Consider the following 16,106-nt stretch of genomic DNA (forward strand, 5'->3'; position numbering starts at 1 on the left):
GTTGAGGGAAACGTTAAGGTACCTTCTTTATGGCCATGTGCACATCCTCTTTTGTAGAAGGTAAGTGGAAAATTTTGTTGAAGAGGATGCACACGTCTTCAGAGGAAAACTCTGCTCCAACAGAGCTACCAAGAGATTGGTACAGACCGGCAACACAGTCCTAAAGAAACACACAAGCAAATTGGGAAAGCGCACAATTTGGAACAACATAGAAAGCAAACGGTTTCAATAAAACTCATCTTACCTGCTCCATGTTTTCACTCTCGTAACTGATAAATTATACAGGCTACTGCTATGGTTACAACAGTCCTGTGGAACAGCTGGATCGAGTTACCAAGCAACACAGTGACAATTTGTCGGTCAACAGATGTCAGATGGGAGTGCAACAGTGCCATTCCACCTGTTTGTAAACGGAAAACCAAATGAGATGAGAATGGACATTTGAAACTTCTAGTCCTCAACATTTCTAATTGATCTAATATGACAGAAAACAATAAGTTCCACAGATAAGGGGTGAAAAAGGAACTAAAATGCATCTGCCATCCTGTAGGTGGCGTAAATGTCCCCCAAAACACCTGAATTGACTTTATGACATTCCACAAAGTGACAGCACTAGTACTCAGATAGCAAAGAGGACTGTTTCACATAAAAGATAAACATTGATTGAAAAATGCATTTTATTAATTGAAGTTCATTAATTCTCTTAATAGTCTACTCATCAGAGTTAGTCAGTTGAACCTAAATGACTGGTTGGCCTAGGGGTCAGCTGCACAGTTAACTATTTCTGTAGCCATTTCACTAGAGCCAGCTGTTCTCCCGTACTTGTGATACAAAACCCTCACAGCAATAAAACACAAGATGCAAAATGACACTGGTGTGACTCTGAAACTGATGTCTTTGTTTTGGTACAAACACATTTTTTAATGAAGTTTGTAGTATTGACATGGATTTCAAAAGGAAGCATTGCATGTTGTGCATTCTTATATACCACCCTGTAGGAGTAAAATAATGATCCCTCTGCTTCTGTGATTCTTCATGGTTTGAAATGTTCATAGTTGGAACTGAAATGGTTGATTCATCTCATGTGTATGTCTGACTAATTTCCACACAAAGTCTAATTTATAATAAATAAAACATGAAACCGTTGCATTACACAAAAAACACTTAAAACACTAAAAAAACATATATTACATGAATTGCATTCTGATAAACAATGACATTCAGCCAAGTTATTTTAGTCAAATAACTTTCTAAACTCTCAGCAGTCCAATCCCTTGTTGTAATCAACTCTTACATGTAAGCTCATTGGGATAGAAATGGGAGCCTACATTATATTTTTGTAAAGTCAACTAAGGCAATATGTGAACAGGAAGGAGTACAGTGCCATAATCAGAAACTCTTCCACAAGACACATGGCTTCAGCACAGACTGAACTTTGAAACGTCTAAATGAAATTGGTTGATTCACTAGGACACTGCCACAGCTATTGTCTAAGTAGCTTAATGAGTTCCTCCAACTTCATTGCAGTCTTCAGGTCTCCCTGGACTTTCAGTCTCCCACTGGTGTAGGCAGCATATGGTCTCAGGCTGCCCTCAAACATGGCCAGTAGATCCCTGTCACACATATTCAAGGTGACATCTGGCTGCTGGCACGGGGAGCCTACACCAGCTGCACCGCTGCCTACAATGCACACACAGACAATAAAATAAATGTCAAGGGTGCTTGGTGGCATCGGTCAGTTTAATATTATTTTTTTCTTTTTTACAAAAATAACAAAAATAGCTTATCTAGGAGCCGGAGGCTAGCTGTCTATAAAAAGGTTTGGTCTGTGTGTGTGAAGTGTGTTTTTCCAGAGTTCATCTTACAAACTGCTGTTTGTACAAACTACTTACAAACTACTCATCAGTCAGTGTAAAATGTCTTGTGTAAGCTGCCAGTAGGCCAAAGAAGTACCTCCATGCACATCTTTTATATTTTCAGAAATGTAACTTTCATTTTATAATGGAAGTCAATGGGACTCACTGGGATGAAACGTTGCCCAAATTTCGAGTCATACGTCATAGACACAAGCTGGACACATTGTGGATCCAATTGTGGATCCGAGATCCACAATGGAGCCACGTCATTCGCAACATGATTTGATTTTTAAAAAGGTAAGACATTTAAAGAATCAGACTGCATATTGTCATCACATCCGAATCAATCTCAACATGTAACTGGAACTATCTGATGTCAATCAGGTGACGATGAAGCATTTCGGAATTGCGTTGTCAGCACTGTCTTTAGTCAGTAACCTAATAAGTAATGTGATGGGATTACTTTCAATAAACTTTGGATTACTTCATTTAACGGTGTAAAGTATTATGTATAGTATTCAGATTACATTACTTAGATTAGATTACAATTATATGAAGGTAATTTAGTTATCTGTTATAATGACATTTTTAATGTAACCTTCACAGCCCTGCTGAATGGTCACCTTGACTCAGATCCACGTAATAGCTGTTGCATTGTCCATCTTCTGAGCTGATGTGGAACTGGAAGCAGGCGCCCACCTGTCTGACCAAGGTGTCTGACAGTAGCAGCTTGACAACCCCCATCAGCTCCTCCACAGAGCCAGGCCTGGCCACGACAGGCGGAGGAGCATCTCCAAGCTCATCTATTAAAATGACATTGTCCTCTAAGGACATGCAAGACATAGATAAATGTTATTACACTGCAGTGATATGAACAGAGTACAAAAGAGATGGTCAGGGAATATTATCAGAAAAATGTCCAATCTGGGAATAAATTCCTTACCAAGACATTTCTTCACCAATGTGTTTGTAAAGGTGTCTAGTAACACATCTCACAAAGACTGAAATTCAGTTTTCCTATGGGAATCTGTGACAGTTGGGGTACCCTTAACCTTATGCGAGAAACATTTACAAAATTTAATTCTGCTTTAAGTAGCATGTGAGGGGTCAAACTAGGGTGATTCTGAATCCATTGCAAGCATTTGTTTTGCACCAAAACCACTCTTTTGCAGAAAATCGTCCAAGCCCACCTTTCCAGCTCATTGCATAGGCTATGCGTTTTCTTTTCCTTTTTTTTGGAAAATCCAATATGGCATAATTTTTCAAGATGGCTGCCAAATCAACAAGTCATATGTCTTGCACATTTTAGGAAACATTTCACCATTATAGCTGTTGTTGTAGCCCAGGTCTCCCCTCTAAAAGAGATTATTAATCTCAATGGGCAAGGCCATGAGTTTTGGAGGAGGTTTAACCATGGGGTGGAGAAGAGGAGAGTATATCAACAGGATGAGTTGAAGAGAAGGTCAGAGTGATGAGGATGAGCATATGTGTCCGGATAGCTCAGTTGGTAGAATTCTCGCCTTTAGACCATAATAGGTCATAGGTTCGATCACGGGCACCGCCAGTTCAGCGTATGAGTAGCGCGCTTTGAGTCCTATGTTGAGTGCTGAGAGCTGATGTTATAGGTGTGAAGACAGAGAAAAAATATAATGGTGAAAGATGAAGAATGAACAATGCTGTGTGGAGCTCAGGGAGGAGATAAGAAAGGCAGCCAGAGAGATGAAGAAAGTAGGCAGGAGTACACAAGGAGATGAGGAGTAAGGGGAAGAAAGAGGTGGCAAAGACTAGGTAAAGAAACTGAGAAATTGGACACCAAGAAGGGAGAAAAAGATCTACACCGGATGGCTAGAGTGTAACGCTAATGAGTTTTGAAGGATGTGCAACATGTTACGGTGATAAAAGACAGAGATGGAAATGTTCTAGCCGGCGGAGACAGTGTGTTGAGAACATTGAAAGAATACTTTGTGGGAATGGATGGAGGAAAATTAGTTATTTGTGACAGAAGGTCACCAGTGAGAGGGAACATGTATAAGACGGTAGGTAGTGAGACCAGCCATGCTGTACGGCTTGGCAATGGTGGCACTGATGAAAAGTGATTGACCTCACAAAAATATAGGCAAAGATATGTTGAAATGCTAAATCAAAATCTAATTTTGGCGTCCTTCTTGAAATAAATGGCCGCCATCTTTGATTTACGAGTGGCCCGGTTTCTTAAATCGACGAGTGACCTCCAGCGATGATTTGTACCAAATTTCACACTTGTATCACCATTTGAACGATTCTCTTTTTTTACACAAACAATGGTTTGTAATGACCTGGAAAAGTGACTATGGCTGTTTTTAGCCCAAGGAGTGTTTTTCGTGCAAAACAAATGCTTGCAATGGATTCAGAACCATGAAAAAACCCTAGTTTGACCCCTCACATGCTACTTAAAATTACATTTCTACAGAGTCACAGAATCCCCTCGGGAAACTGAAATTCAGTCTTTGTGAGATATGTTACTAGACACCTTTACGAACACATTGGTGAAGAAATGTCTTGGTAAGGAATTTATTCCCAGATTTTTTTTATATCCCCTGACTAAGACTAGAGTGTGTTGCAGCACCTTTCTGAGGCTGAAGAAGTCCACTTTGACCCATAAAGTGCATGGCCAGCTGCTGAATGGGGCCAGCAAGGCCCTCCAGCCCAGGTACTGAGGGAGGCATAATGAAAGGCCCTGAGGGGCCCTCTTCTGGGGCCTTTAGTAAAGTGCCCACTACAAGTTCTACTCTGTCCACCTCCAGCCCCCAGGACCGAGTCATCTCATTGATGTCCACCTGTGAAAAATAAATAAATAGTTGGTTTAAATTAATTAAAGGAGTAGTTCACCCAAAATATTACTTATTATCTATCAATTACACACCCCATGAAGCATTGAATTCATGGATTTTTTGGGTTTTTTGTCGCATTCCTAAGCCAATCATTTGATTACCGGCGGAAAGATATATAGGAGACTCAAAGGAGTCTCTTTGAGTCTCCTACTGGAAAAACACCCGGTCATCAAATTATTGGCTCAGGAATACGTCAAAAACAAAAACAATTTAAGGCTTCATGGGGCGTGTAATTGATAGAAAATAAGTATTTTTTTGGGTGAACTATTCCTTTAAGTCTGAACAGTCAGTAGGTAAACAAATTCAGTAAGCCTTTAAAGTAGCTAGCTGCACATACTTCATTGCTGCACGACGAATAGTGAAAATAGCTGATCAAGCCAATTTAGCAAATGTTCCCCTATAATGAGATGCCCAAAATAGTGACACCAGGTTGAAAGTGGTTAATTTAACTCTGAAGTATCTTCCTGTCCTCACCCCAAGATATTCCCCCAGTTTCACTCTCTCAGTTTGGATCTCTCTAACAGTCTTCTTCCCCAGGCTTTGGGTCATGACATTCTGTGCTGTCAGCCTGGTGGATGCGTTGAGGTCCTGGACAGACACCACCGACATGACTGGGTTCCAGATTCGGAACTGAGTGTCTGCTCCCACCAACAGCACACCACCGTCCCGAGTAGTCACCTGGAATGGTAGAATTTCAGAAGATGCTAAAAAAAACGTTGTTTTCTCTCCTTCGCCAGCTTGCGACAAATTTAACATGCAGGCGTGTTCCTGATTGGGAACACACCACCATGTTAAACGTGCATCAGGAGAGCGCCTCCATGTTAAATTTGGTGCAGGCTGGCAAAACCCCAGTTTAAGTGTGTGGATGTTAGGGTTCAAGTGGTTTAAAGGTTGTTTCAACACATTGACTATTTTTTCCAGACCATCTGAACAACAGACATCTGTAGGATACCGGTCCGGGACTACCTTTACATTTTGTAAAGGGCACCGGTTGCGCCCTTAGCCGGATCTTAACGCAGTGGGACTCATCCAGGAGCTACAGCGGAGGGGAGGTCCCCTGGCAGTGCCAAGAGGCTGCCCACTGAACGACTGTAGTTGAGATGGGTTAAAGGCAGAGAATGAATTTCCGCACAGGGATCAATAAAGTGTAACTTAACATGTGTATCTTAGCGTACCTGGCAGGGAGGTATGTTGAAGGCCCGTGTACGCAGGTCTACTCTCTGCCATTGGTCTATGAGGGGCAGCAGTAGGACAACTCCGGGTCCTTTTGGAGGACAAATCCGTCCCAGACGGAACACAACAATCCTCTGGTAGTTAGGAACCGTCTAGTGACAATGTCAAACACAGTGTTAGGATTTACCTAATTAGGAAAGTGGTATTGCACTGGGTTATGTATAGCGTAGCCCTAGAATGGCTGTGATATCACATTACATACATTTCATGTATTCCATTACACAGCCATAGATCACTCCCATGCCCTCCCGGGTAGCAGAGTCATCGTGGTGGCATTAAAAGTTGTAGTGCTGCGTGTGTGTACTCACCCCTTGGGTCAGCTATTGTCCTCTAGTTTCATCCATTTGAAAGTTCTGGCAGAAAACGAGTTTAGACAAATACATAAATATTTCCAGGAGCTTCACACAGATTGCATCCTCCTACCCGACAGGCCTGATCATGAAAACTTCCTTTGGTGAGCACATAGGTATGGGGCACACATTCACAATTGGCAGGTGCATTGAGTGGTGTAGGGTAATCAATCACATAGGTGTGCCCCATACATACTATATGTGCTCACCAAAGGAAGTTTTCATGTTAAGTCCTGCAATCATTTCGGGCCAAGCCGGGTAGGAGAATGTGGTCCATGTGAAGGTCGTAGAAAATGGATATATTTAACTAAACACAAATTTTCTGACAGAACTGTCAAATGGATTTGAAACTAGAGGACAATCGGGCCATGGCATCATGGGTATGATCTATGGCTGAGCCTGTGAACAGTATATAGGGCTAGGGCTAGGTTAGGTAATGCCCACTTACTTTCAACACGAACCATCCTGATATAGGAAAACTTATAAAGGTAAAGATGTAGACCAAGAAAAGGACAATCAGGTTGCAGATCCAAGAGGGCCATCCTTGCGACGAATCTACGTATCAGAAAGAGAGGTAGAAAGTATTAGATTACTAGATATGCAAACATGCTTTTTTATCGCTAGAACACATGCCGCATTTTCATTGAGGGATTCATATAGGCGGCATTCTAATAATTTGTAACCATGCGACTTGGCTCAAAACACGTCGCATACACATACACACACAGTTACCATGACATCCATGCAAGCGCTAAACTAGTATAACGTAGCCATGGGCAGTGGTGTAAAGTAACTAAGTACATTTACTCAAGTACTGTATTAAAGTACAATTTTGAGGTATTTTTTACTTTACTGGAGTATTTCCAAAGGTCAGTACTTTTACTTCTACTCCACAACATCTCAGAGGCAAATATTATACTTTTACTCCACTACAATTATTTGAATACTTCAGTTACTAGTTACTTTGTAGATTTTGATTATTAAAAAACATACATAACCACTTCAGCCCTATATACATTTCGGCCATTTGAAAATAGCCGATTTACAAGCTCACAATGCGTTGTGATGCGAGGCATTGGGAGCTTGTAGATCTGTTATTTTCAAAAGATTTGAAATACATTTCATACATTTGAAAACTTGTGAAATGGGACATTCTGCATAATGAGTACTTTCTACTTTGGGTACTTTAAGTTTACTCAAGTAAATTTTGAATTCCGGACTTTTACTTGTAACAGAGTATTGCAGTATTGATACTTTTACTTAAGTAAGAAACGTGAGTACTTTCTCCACCACTGGTTGTGGGACATATCCTCCTGAAGCCCCTTTCGGGACCCTGTTTACCCTGTTTAAACAGGGTCCCGAAAGGGGCTAATCCTCCTGGTAATCTAACTCATTGTCATTGGTTCTCAAAGTGGGGTCCGGGGACCCCCAGGGGTCTTTGAGGGAGTTCCAGGGGGTCAAACTGGGGGTCCTTGAAATTTAAACGGATTCTCAACCATTTAAATTTCAAGGACCCCCAGTTTGACATGCGTTAGGCTACGGACCCCCATTTAATGGCATTTATATCTCTGGGACCACAATTTATATTGTGAAAATCAAATCTTAATTGAACTCTGAGAGTTGTACACTCTCAGAGTTGGTTCCTAACTATGCTAGAGCCATAAAAATCTTCTCTTATGGGGGTCCCTGGCATATCTTTTCAAATGGGGGTCCGCGGGCTAATAAGTGTCAATTTGGGGGTCCTTGACATGAAAAAGTTTGAGAACCACTGATCTAACTGATGTTAGTACCTACCGCTGAAGTCGTTGTCGATGACTTTAGGGATGTAGTCAAAAGAGTGTCCTTTATGTTGGTGGGACTGCAGGCTCTCTCTCTCCACACACAGCCCTGGGTGTCTCTCGCTCTGTGGAAGAGACTGGTACTGGTAGCTGCTAGACATTGTCACCACGCACTACTCCAATTCAATATATTATTACACTAAACCATTTCTCCAACATTTGCTGACAAGTTGTCTTCATAGAGTTATAATGTGGTTGTCTTCTACACAACTAAACGTCCATTGTTGTTGTTGTTCACTCGCTGCACTTCCGTGTTTTCCTCCATTCTTCTTCTTCTTAGTGGTTTCATTATTGATGGCCGTTGACTATGTGGTGCTCAACGTTACATTGGTGCATTACCGCCACCCAGTGGTGTAAAGTAAGTCAAAGTATATTTATTTACTCAACTGTACTTATAAGTACAATTTTGAGGTACTTTTGCTTTACTGGAGTATTTCCAATTGTCTATACTTTCACTTCTACTCCACTACATCTCAGAGGTAAACATTTTACTTTTACTCCACTACAATTATTTGAAAACTTTAGTTACTAGTTACTTTGCAGATATAAATTATTACATTATAAAACATACATTAACCACTTTAGCCCAATTTTATACCTCAGCTATTTGAAAATAGCAGATCTACTGTATAAGTTCACAACGTAGATCGGCTATTTTCAAACATTTTAGTACTTTTACTTTTGGTACTTTAAGTACATTTTGATACTAATACTTTTGTACTTTTACTCAAGTAAATTTAGAATTCGGTACTTTTACTTACTAACAGAGTACTTCTACATTGCAGTATTGATACTTTTACTTTTTAAAACATTTGAGTACTTTTTCAACCACTGCCCCTGCTTCTAGAAAGCAGTGCAGAGATTCCTTGGTAAGATCCCCTAATTATGAGTAAGATTAACCTCTGTGTCCTGAGCTGTCCTCTACTTGTGATGTAGCTTCATAAGATAAGCTGATTAGGAGGACATCTTCCTCGTGCGAACAAATCGATGATCAGGGATGAACACTTCCAATAATAAGAACTGACATCAAATAAAGCAGACATTTATTATTTTATTTACTAAAAATACAATGACACAAAATAATATTCCCTACTTTCCAGCATCTATAAATAAATAATTCCTTGAATATAGCAAAAGCAAAATATTTGTGACACAATATTAAAGGAAACCAAATTATTGATTGCATTACAGTGTGGTGGCATTATTTCTGACTTTAAGAAAAACAGCAAATGAAATACAATTCATGGAACAAGACGTGTTTCTTGAGAGCTGGCTAATGTAACCATTATGTTCCTGGGGCTTCTTTAGTTTTTGAACATGTCACAAAGCAGCTTCTCCATGGGTGTGTTGCCAATGGTCCTGTGAAAGAACAGTTGCTCTATCCTCTCTGAGCTGACCAAATGGAGGGATGGCAGCAGCAGTAAAAGTCTTCCACACCTAAGCAACAACAACATCATGATTATGATTCTGTTTTCATGAATGAATAGTTATAATGTGTACTATATCTATCTATCTATCTACAGTATCTGTCTGTCTTTCTGTCCATCTGTACGCACGCACGCACGCACGCACGCACGCACGCACACACACACACACACACACACACACACACACACACACACACATACAAGTAGGTGTAATTAAAGCCCTTTTGTTGTACTATTATGGGGTGTACCTGGCAGCCTGGGCTGGGTATATAGAATGGATGTGCTGACCCAACAGCACCTGCGACTGATCCTGCAGATTCTCCACCTGTTCTGGATCTTTGAGACCTCGAATCTCTGTGCCATGGAGTCAAACAACTGACGTTAGTTACAATGACCACCCACCAATAAACACCCAAAGTTACCTAAAGAAAGGAAAAAGAGAATAGCAAAGCAATGCTTCACCTGGCTTGAAGAGTACAATGGCTTTTAGGCAGGCAAACTCAGTGGGATCAACAGCCAGGGTCTTGAAGCGATTAAAGACCTCCTCTAAGATACGCAGGTCAGTGGAGGGGAGGCCGCCTTTAGACTGCTGCGTGGGGGATAGTTCTGGTAGAGACAGGAGGGGGCAGCTGTCCAATGGAAGGGACCACTGGATGGCACATAGCAAAAACATCTCACTCCAAGCTTCCTCCAGCAGGATCACCTGTAAATGATGCAGCAATACATTTTAGTGTAAATTACAACTTTGGAAAATGTTCAAACCAAATTACAAAAGAAAAGAAATGTATTGTGTTCATGTCACAAAGTATAAATTAGGCAAAATTATACTGTATATTGTGTGTACAGTCATGACACAGGGTGATGTAAAAGTTACAGTATAAATCTACATGCTGTTGCGATTACCTGGTCTCTGAATGGCAAGTGAGAGAAGACAGGCAGGTTCTTTGCCCATTTGACAGACATGAAGAGGAGACGAGCTGATGTCTCATACACACTCTCTGGACAGCAGGAGTTGTATAAGGACGAGCGACATTCAGAGGGTGTCCTATCTCTCTCTGGCTCATTCGTTGTCACGTCAATATTCTCTTCCACTACAAAGCACAGAGAAAGAGAGTCAGGGAAAACATTCAGCAATGTCTGGACAAAATATATTATACCTGTCGGGCAGGAACCCGTTTTCCAATCAATTTCCAATCTACTGTAGTTAGTATTTGGTCGCATGCTCTTGTTAACTTTTATTGGTTAAATATTTATAAAACCCACAGACAGACATAACCTCTTTCAACCTGAATTACAACATGTATTATAGGCAGAAATGTCCAAAATTCCAAATCTTTCTCAAATTGTGCAATAGCCAACAACGTGTCGCATTGCAACGTGTTGTCAGCTTGTAGATCGGTTATTTTCTCTATTTTTGCACAACACTGTCATACGACGTCGACGATGCATAAAACAGGGCATTCATTTATTTAAAAAGCGTAAAACGATAGATACAAGATTTCTGCCAGACAGCATTTTAACCCCTGACTCCATCTTCACATATTCCTGCATGGTCTCACCATCCTCAGGCTCCAGTTTGGCACAGGTCTCAGCAGTAAGCAGGCTGACCATGAGGCGGTGGTTGTTTTGTGGGCCGTCGCTGGGCTTTGTGGGGGCAGGGGGTGTGATGGAGGTGTTGACCAGTGGTCTGCTGATGATGGAGTATGTGGGCTCCCTTGTCGTAGCCAGGTGCTCCTTGTCTGGGTCCATATTAATGGAGTCCAGGCTGACCTGCGCTGTGCTCCGAGGCTGACGCTCATTCTGCACAGCTGTGAAGAAATAAGAAAACAGGATGACACATGGAGATAATACAGATTCTACATGAGTTAGAAAGAAAAAATGTATACCCTTTATTGCACTGATACTGAATGTTTTCAAAACATTTGAAACATATATTAATGGGGGTATGACAGAGTCTATTTTCCACTGTAGGCTCATTTTCTACTCACCATCTTTGTTCATGCCAGCTTGGAGGCATCTCTTCAGTCGACATGCTTGACACTGGTTGCGATGAGCCTTGTCAACTGGGCACATACCAGTTCCAGCCTGACACCTGTGAGTTTTGACCAGAGCCATGTTCTAATTAAACAATATCTGCCGGAATTATGATTTGCCAGGAATGTGACACGTTGTGAGCTTTTAGATCTGCTATTTTTGGTGAGGGACACCATTGTATACCATGTATAAATTCAGCATAACTGTTGTTTTTGTAGGCATGTGCATCCCCCCGTCCTCACCTGTAGATTAGTCTGCGTCTCACGCTGCGTTTAAAGAAGCCACTGCATCCATTACAGGCATAGATGCCATAGTGTTTCCCACTGCTTGTGTCAGAGCAAACTTTACACAACAGGCCTAGAATTGGTGATTTCCCCGGAGCTGGAGCTTTAGCTGAGGAGAAAATAAAGAGAGCAAGATTGAGTAATTCAGATAGTTAGTTTCAGAAGTGAAACTGTAATACATTTTTATTTGTGGTTTCTGGCTCACCTGCTTGAGCAGCATCTGTGTTGTGTTGTTGTGAGTCCTTCGAGTTGGAAGAAGGCAACGTGTTGATCTTGGTCATGTGGTCCTCCATTGTGAGATGTGAATGTATTCTATGAAATACTTTGTACAATTCCAATACAATTCTGTCCTCTATGCAGTCTTTCCTGTGAATCTCAAAGCAACTTTTTGAGTTGAGAATGACAGAAATAAATGTTCTGCCGAAACAAGAAGATTCTAGTATTGCCCACCAATGCTGTCCACACCGTGCACAGAGATACTCAGAGAATAACTCCTGGACTGCATCAAGTGTTTGGTTCTGTGCTGCTGTCCCAGGTCAGTGGCCTCTGTTTTGTACAGAAGTGGGTCTGCCACCTCTTCCTTTTGTGCCAGACTGATCGTGTGAGCCTATGTCGTCTGGGGGCTCTCTGAAGGAAGACAAGAAGATTAGTACCAGGCGCTGTGTAAGCAAATACTGATTTGTCATCCCCTTAATCTTTACTGTCCATAAGGGTGGATCAATCAGTCACACCACTCAGAGGTAGAACCACACTCAACAAGTGTGAATGTTGAAAAAGGACCAGGAAATATCCAGTCGTGTGTTTTGGTTTCTTAAAACCCACACTTATAATCCAATTGCTTTGAGATGTGCTGTATTATTTTTAATTTTTTTCCGTGACATGTAATGCTGTGGCTGAATGACCTGCAACATCACCCGAGACTGTACATTTTATTTCCCCTGCTTTCGATTTCATTTCCTACTCTTATCTCTTAACGCTACAGACATTTCTCCCTCAGAGCTCAGACAGGTTTTTCTGCCTCCACCAACTAATCCATTCTTATTTTCCGTATGAGTCAGTGTGAGTCATACTAATCTAGATTTGCTTCTGATGCACTTGCTTGAGCATCTAGTGGCCAGTACAACAGTATGTTATCTTAGTTGTACTTTTTGCCTTTCACGTCATTATTTCCCTATTTCAATTTGCTCTACTGAGCTGTTTGACAAAAGCAAATAGAAATAACATTATAGCCTGGTTTCGGTATTGTATTGTTTTGGTCCTGCCAAATTAGCAGTGCTATCCCTTTCTATGTGGTTTTGGGAGAACGCTACCATCCCTAATCAACAAAGAAGCTTATGCCACCATAAAACATGGTCTCCCTCCTTGAGAGGGATCATGGAAGGGGATGATGAGAAGAAAAACAATTAGTGCTAAGGTTGAAAGAGCACCAAAGAGTTGAACCTTAAGCCTGATTCATACTTAGTTAGTTGCATGACGGTGTCGCGAGTAGGATTCAAGTCTATTCTTCCGCCATATGGTGGCTGCTCTCTGAAACCCCAGGCTGCCTAATTAGTGACCCATGCACAATATACTACCAATTAGAGGTCAGTCATTTGCTGTTTTCTTTTCCAAGCCGGTGGATAAAAAATATGTTTGTATTGTTCTTTTATACTACACAACCAATGGCGTATGGCACTGGCACTGATCAGCACCAGTATTTGCTCCTACTGCAATACGATTTTCTTTCTGTTCAGTTTTTTATTTGCCTTTTTAAAATGTGACAAAAAAGGTGACTATGTATTGCAGTCAGTATAAACTTTTTTTTTTTTAATGATTTTTAGGCTTTGTGTCCAAAACAGAGCCCTCTCTGTTAGCCTAAACGAGTGTATAAAAGGATTAAAGATTTTGAAGGGCTTGTTAGATGGAGCTATTTGACCTCAGAACTCATTTTCTCATTGGATCAGTCACACGCACGCACGCAAGCACGCACGCACGCACGCACGCACGCACGCACGCACGCACGCACGCACGCACGCACGCACGCACGCACGCACGCACACACACACACACACACACACACACACACACACACACACACACACACACACACACACACACACACACACTGTTCCTAATTTTGTTTGAACATTTGCCAAACATTACTTTGTTGTAAGTTGCAATTTACACTCAAAAAAACAAAAGTACAATAATTCTCCCATGCTATATCTGTCTCATCGCAGTAACTTTAGGAATTCAAATTTTGCACAAACTGCAATCTGAGAACCCATTCGGTAAAAAAAGTTTGTTTTTGCCTCTGGGGGTACAGTACCACCTACTTGCATAGAAACAGGTACTTGGTTTGGCTCCTCCCCTTTCTTAGTCCACTTCCTCCCTGGTGCTTCTGCGTTATTCCTACCAACAACAACACTACATGTTTAGGGCAGTAGTGCTGACAGAATCTGTCATGAGAGATTACACAAACTGTAAAGCACACAATAAATTCATTCATTCACAGGTGCAGTGGTTCTCAACCTGTGCGTCAGGGGGGGTATTGCAAAACACACGACCCACCCATCTGTCCACTTAACAGCTAAGTGGTCAGATGGGTTTGTCACCAACGCTTTTAAGATTTTCAAGTTGGCCCTGATCCAGAAAAGGTTGAGACACCTTGACATGCAGGGTTGCATAACTTAGAGTCTGGGCCTGAGAAATAGGAGCTACATGGACTGGATTACCTCACCTGCACGTCTGGGGACAGCTGATCACCTCCATCCCCACACCAGAACTTAAACTGCAAACAACAAACAAAGAATTTACATGCAGGACAAATTTCTAGGTGCCTACTTGGCAATTTTGTTCCAGAATATCAGCACAGAGATTTTAAACATGTAATATAGGCAATGATAGCTCACACAACACGCATACAGTGTATATCATCATGCCAAGTAGGATATGTGATGAGTGACACGCATGTAAACGGGTATTAACTAGGATTTACGTCACAGTGAGGATGAAATATGAGTTAAGCTCTGCATGACCGTCTCTATCTCGATCTAGATCTCTGACACCCCAACTGCAGGCCCTGCAGTGAGGTGTTGCTGCCCTCAGCAGAATCTGTAGCTGTGGGGTTGGGCCGGAGAGCGGATAACCGTCAGATTCCTCCTCTCCTGAGCACTGGGATGGAGCTCAACAGTTCTCTGATTGTTTACTGTAATGGATCCAGTCACAAATTAAATGGGCAACCGCCATGCAGGTAGTGAGATGATTGAGATGTACTGTAGGCTACTGCTTTAGGGAGAAATCATTTCAGTGACAGCAGCACCACAGGTGACTGGACATGTCCCACCTTATTATTGCATCTCCATGCAGTGGGCATGGATGAAGACGGCATTCAGTTGATTAGGAATCAAATGTCCAGTGCACATTGGGATGAAAGACTTGCAAATGGCACTCTCACTCTGCACAAGGCATACTTTGTCGCTGCCCTTGAGTGGATGCCCTTGAATTCAAGTTCACAAATCTATGCATCAGCCTAAGCAGCTTTATATATAATCTCCTTGAATGTCAGCTATTGTCAAAGAGTGAGATTAACTTTTTATAAGTGGTAGGTGGCCTCTTTGTGTATTGGTAACAGGTGTCTCAAGATGCAAGGGCATGAATTTGATGCCATGTTTTGTGGCATAACTGGCATTCATTCCCCGCCCCATGCATTCATTGCCAAAAGAATACTAGATCTGCTATTGTTTTTGACTTTGTCATATTCTAATGCACTGTTTCTCAACGTTTGGTCTGGGGACACCAGGGGTCTAAATAGACCCTTATGGGTCTGCAACTCTGAGAGTACAAACGGAATGGTTCAAATAATATGATACAGCGTCCATGTCCTTGGCATAGATAGAGAAAAGGGTTTTTGGCTTTGACACAGCAAATGAACAGGCATTAACTGTCATGCTCACATAATACTTTTTCAACAAACCACCATGCTGAGGACATTTGTGCTTCCTGGAGGATGAACTCTACTGGTTTTAGTGACCCTATGACCTTTCCTCTTGCCGCCACCCTTGGGCCGGAATGTCCACTTACACACAAAAGGTATAAAACATTGGGCACATTTTCATAAAACCTGTCTGTTCAACACTTTGGTCAGACAGGTTATTATGGATATCTTGGAAACTACTGACCAGATTGCCATGGAATTCACCATGGTCGATGATGACACTACTTATTTCCTAGCA

General features: G+C 41.6%; 2 protein-coding genes across 2 annotated transcripts; both read right to left on the minus strand.

The window, feature by feature from the left end:
- Positions 1-775: 775 nt before the first annotated feature.
- On the minus strand, positions 776-8,401 carry stoml1 (stomatin (EPB72)-like 1). The gene is made up of 7 exons (XM_084060232.1): positions 8,104-8,401; positions 6,758-6,864; positions 5,902-6,051; positions 5,201-5,404; positions 4,462-4,672; positions 2,480-2,680; positions 776-1,680 (listed from the first exon to the last, which is right to left on the minus strand). The coding sequence occupies exons 1-7, from the start codon at positions 8,246-8,248 to the stop codon at positions 1,484-1,486; spliced, it is 1,215 nt and encodes a 404-aa protein (XP_083916358.1). The 5' UTR covers positions 8,249-8,401; the 3' UTR covers positions 776-1,483.
- A 1,050-nt stretch (positions 8,402-9,451) lies between these two features.
- Positions 9,452-12,455, minus strand: LOC311048095 (photoreceptor-specific nuclear receptor-like; the record flags this gene model as incomplete). Its single annotated transcript, XM_084061131.1, has 8 exons — positions 12,098-12,455; positions 11,851-12,001; positions 11,563-11,666; positions 11,134-11,382; positions 10,478-10,665; positions 10,037-10,277; positions 9,823-9,928; positions 9,452-9,584 (listed from the first exon to the last, which is right to left on the minus strand). The coding sequence occupies exons 1-8, from the start codon at positions 12,183-12,185 to the stop codon at positions 9,452-9,454; spliced, it is 1,260 nt and encodes a 419-aa protein (XP_083917257.1). The 5' UTR covers positions 12,186-12,455.
- Between the last annotated feature and the right edge of the window lie 3,651 nt (positions 12,456-16,106).

Source organism: Gymnoscopelus microlampas (genome assembly GCF_963454915.1).
Source record: "Gymnoscopelus microlampas genome assembly, chromosome: 6".
Classification (NCBI taxonomy): Eukaryota; Metazoa; Chordata; class Actinopteri; order Myctophiformes; family Myctophidae; genus Gymnoscopelus; species Gymnoscopelus microlampas.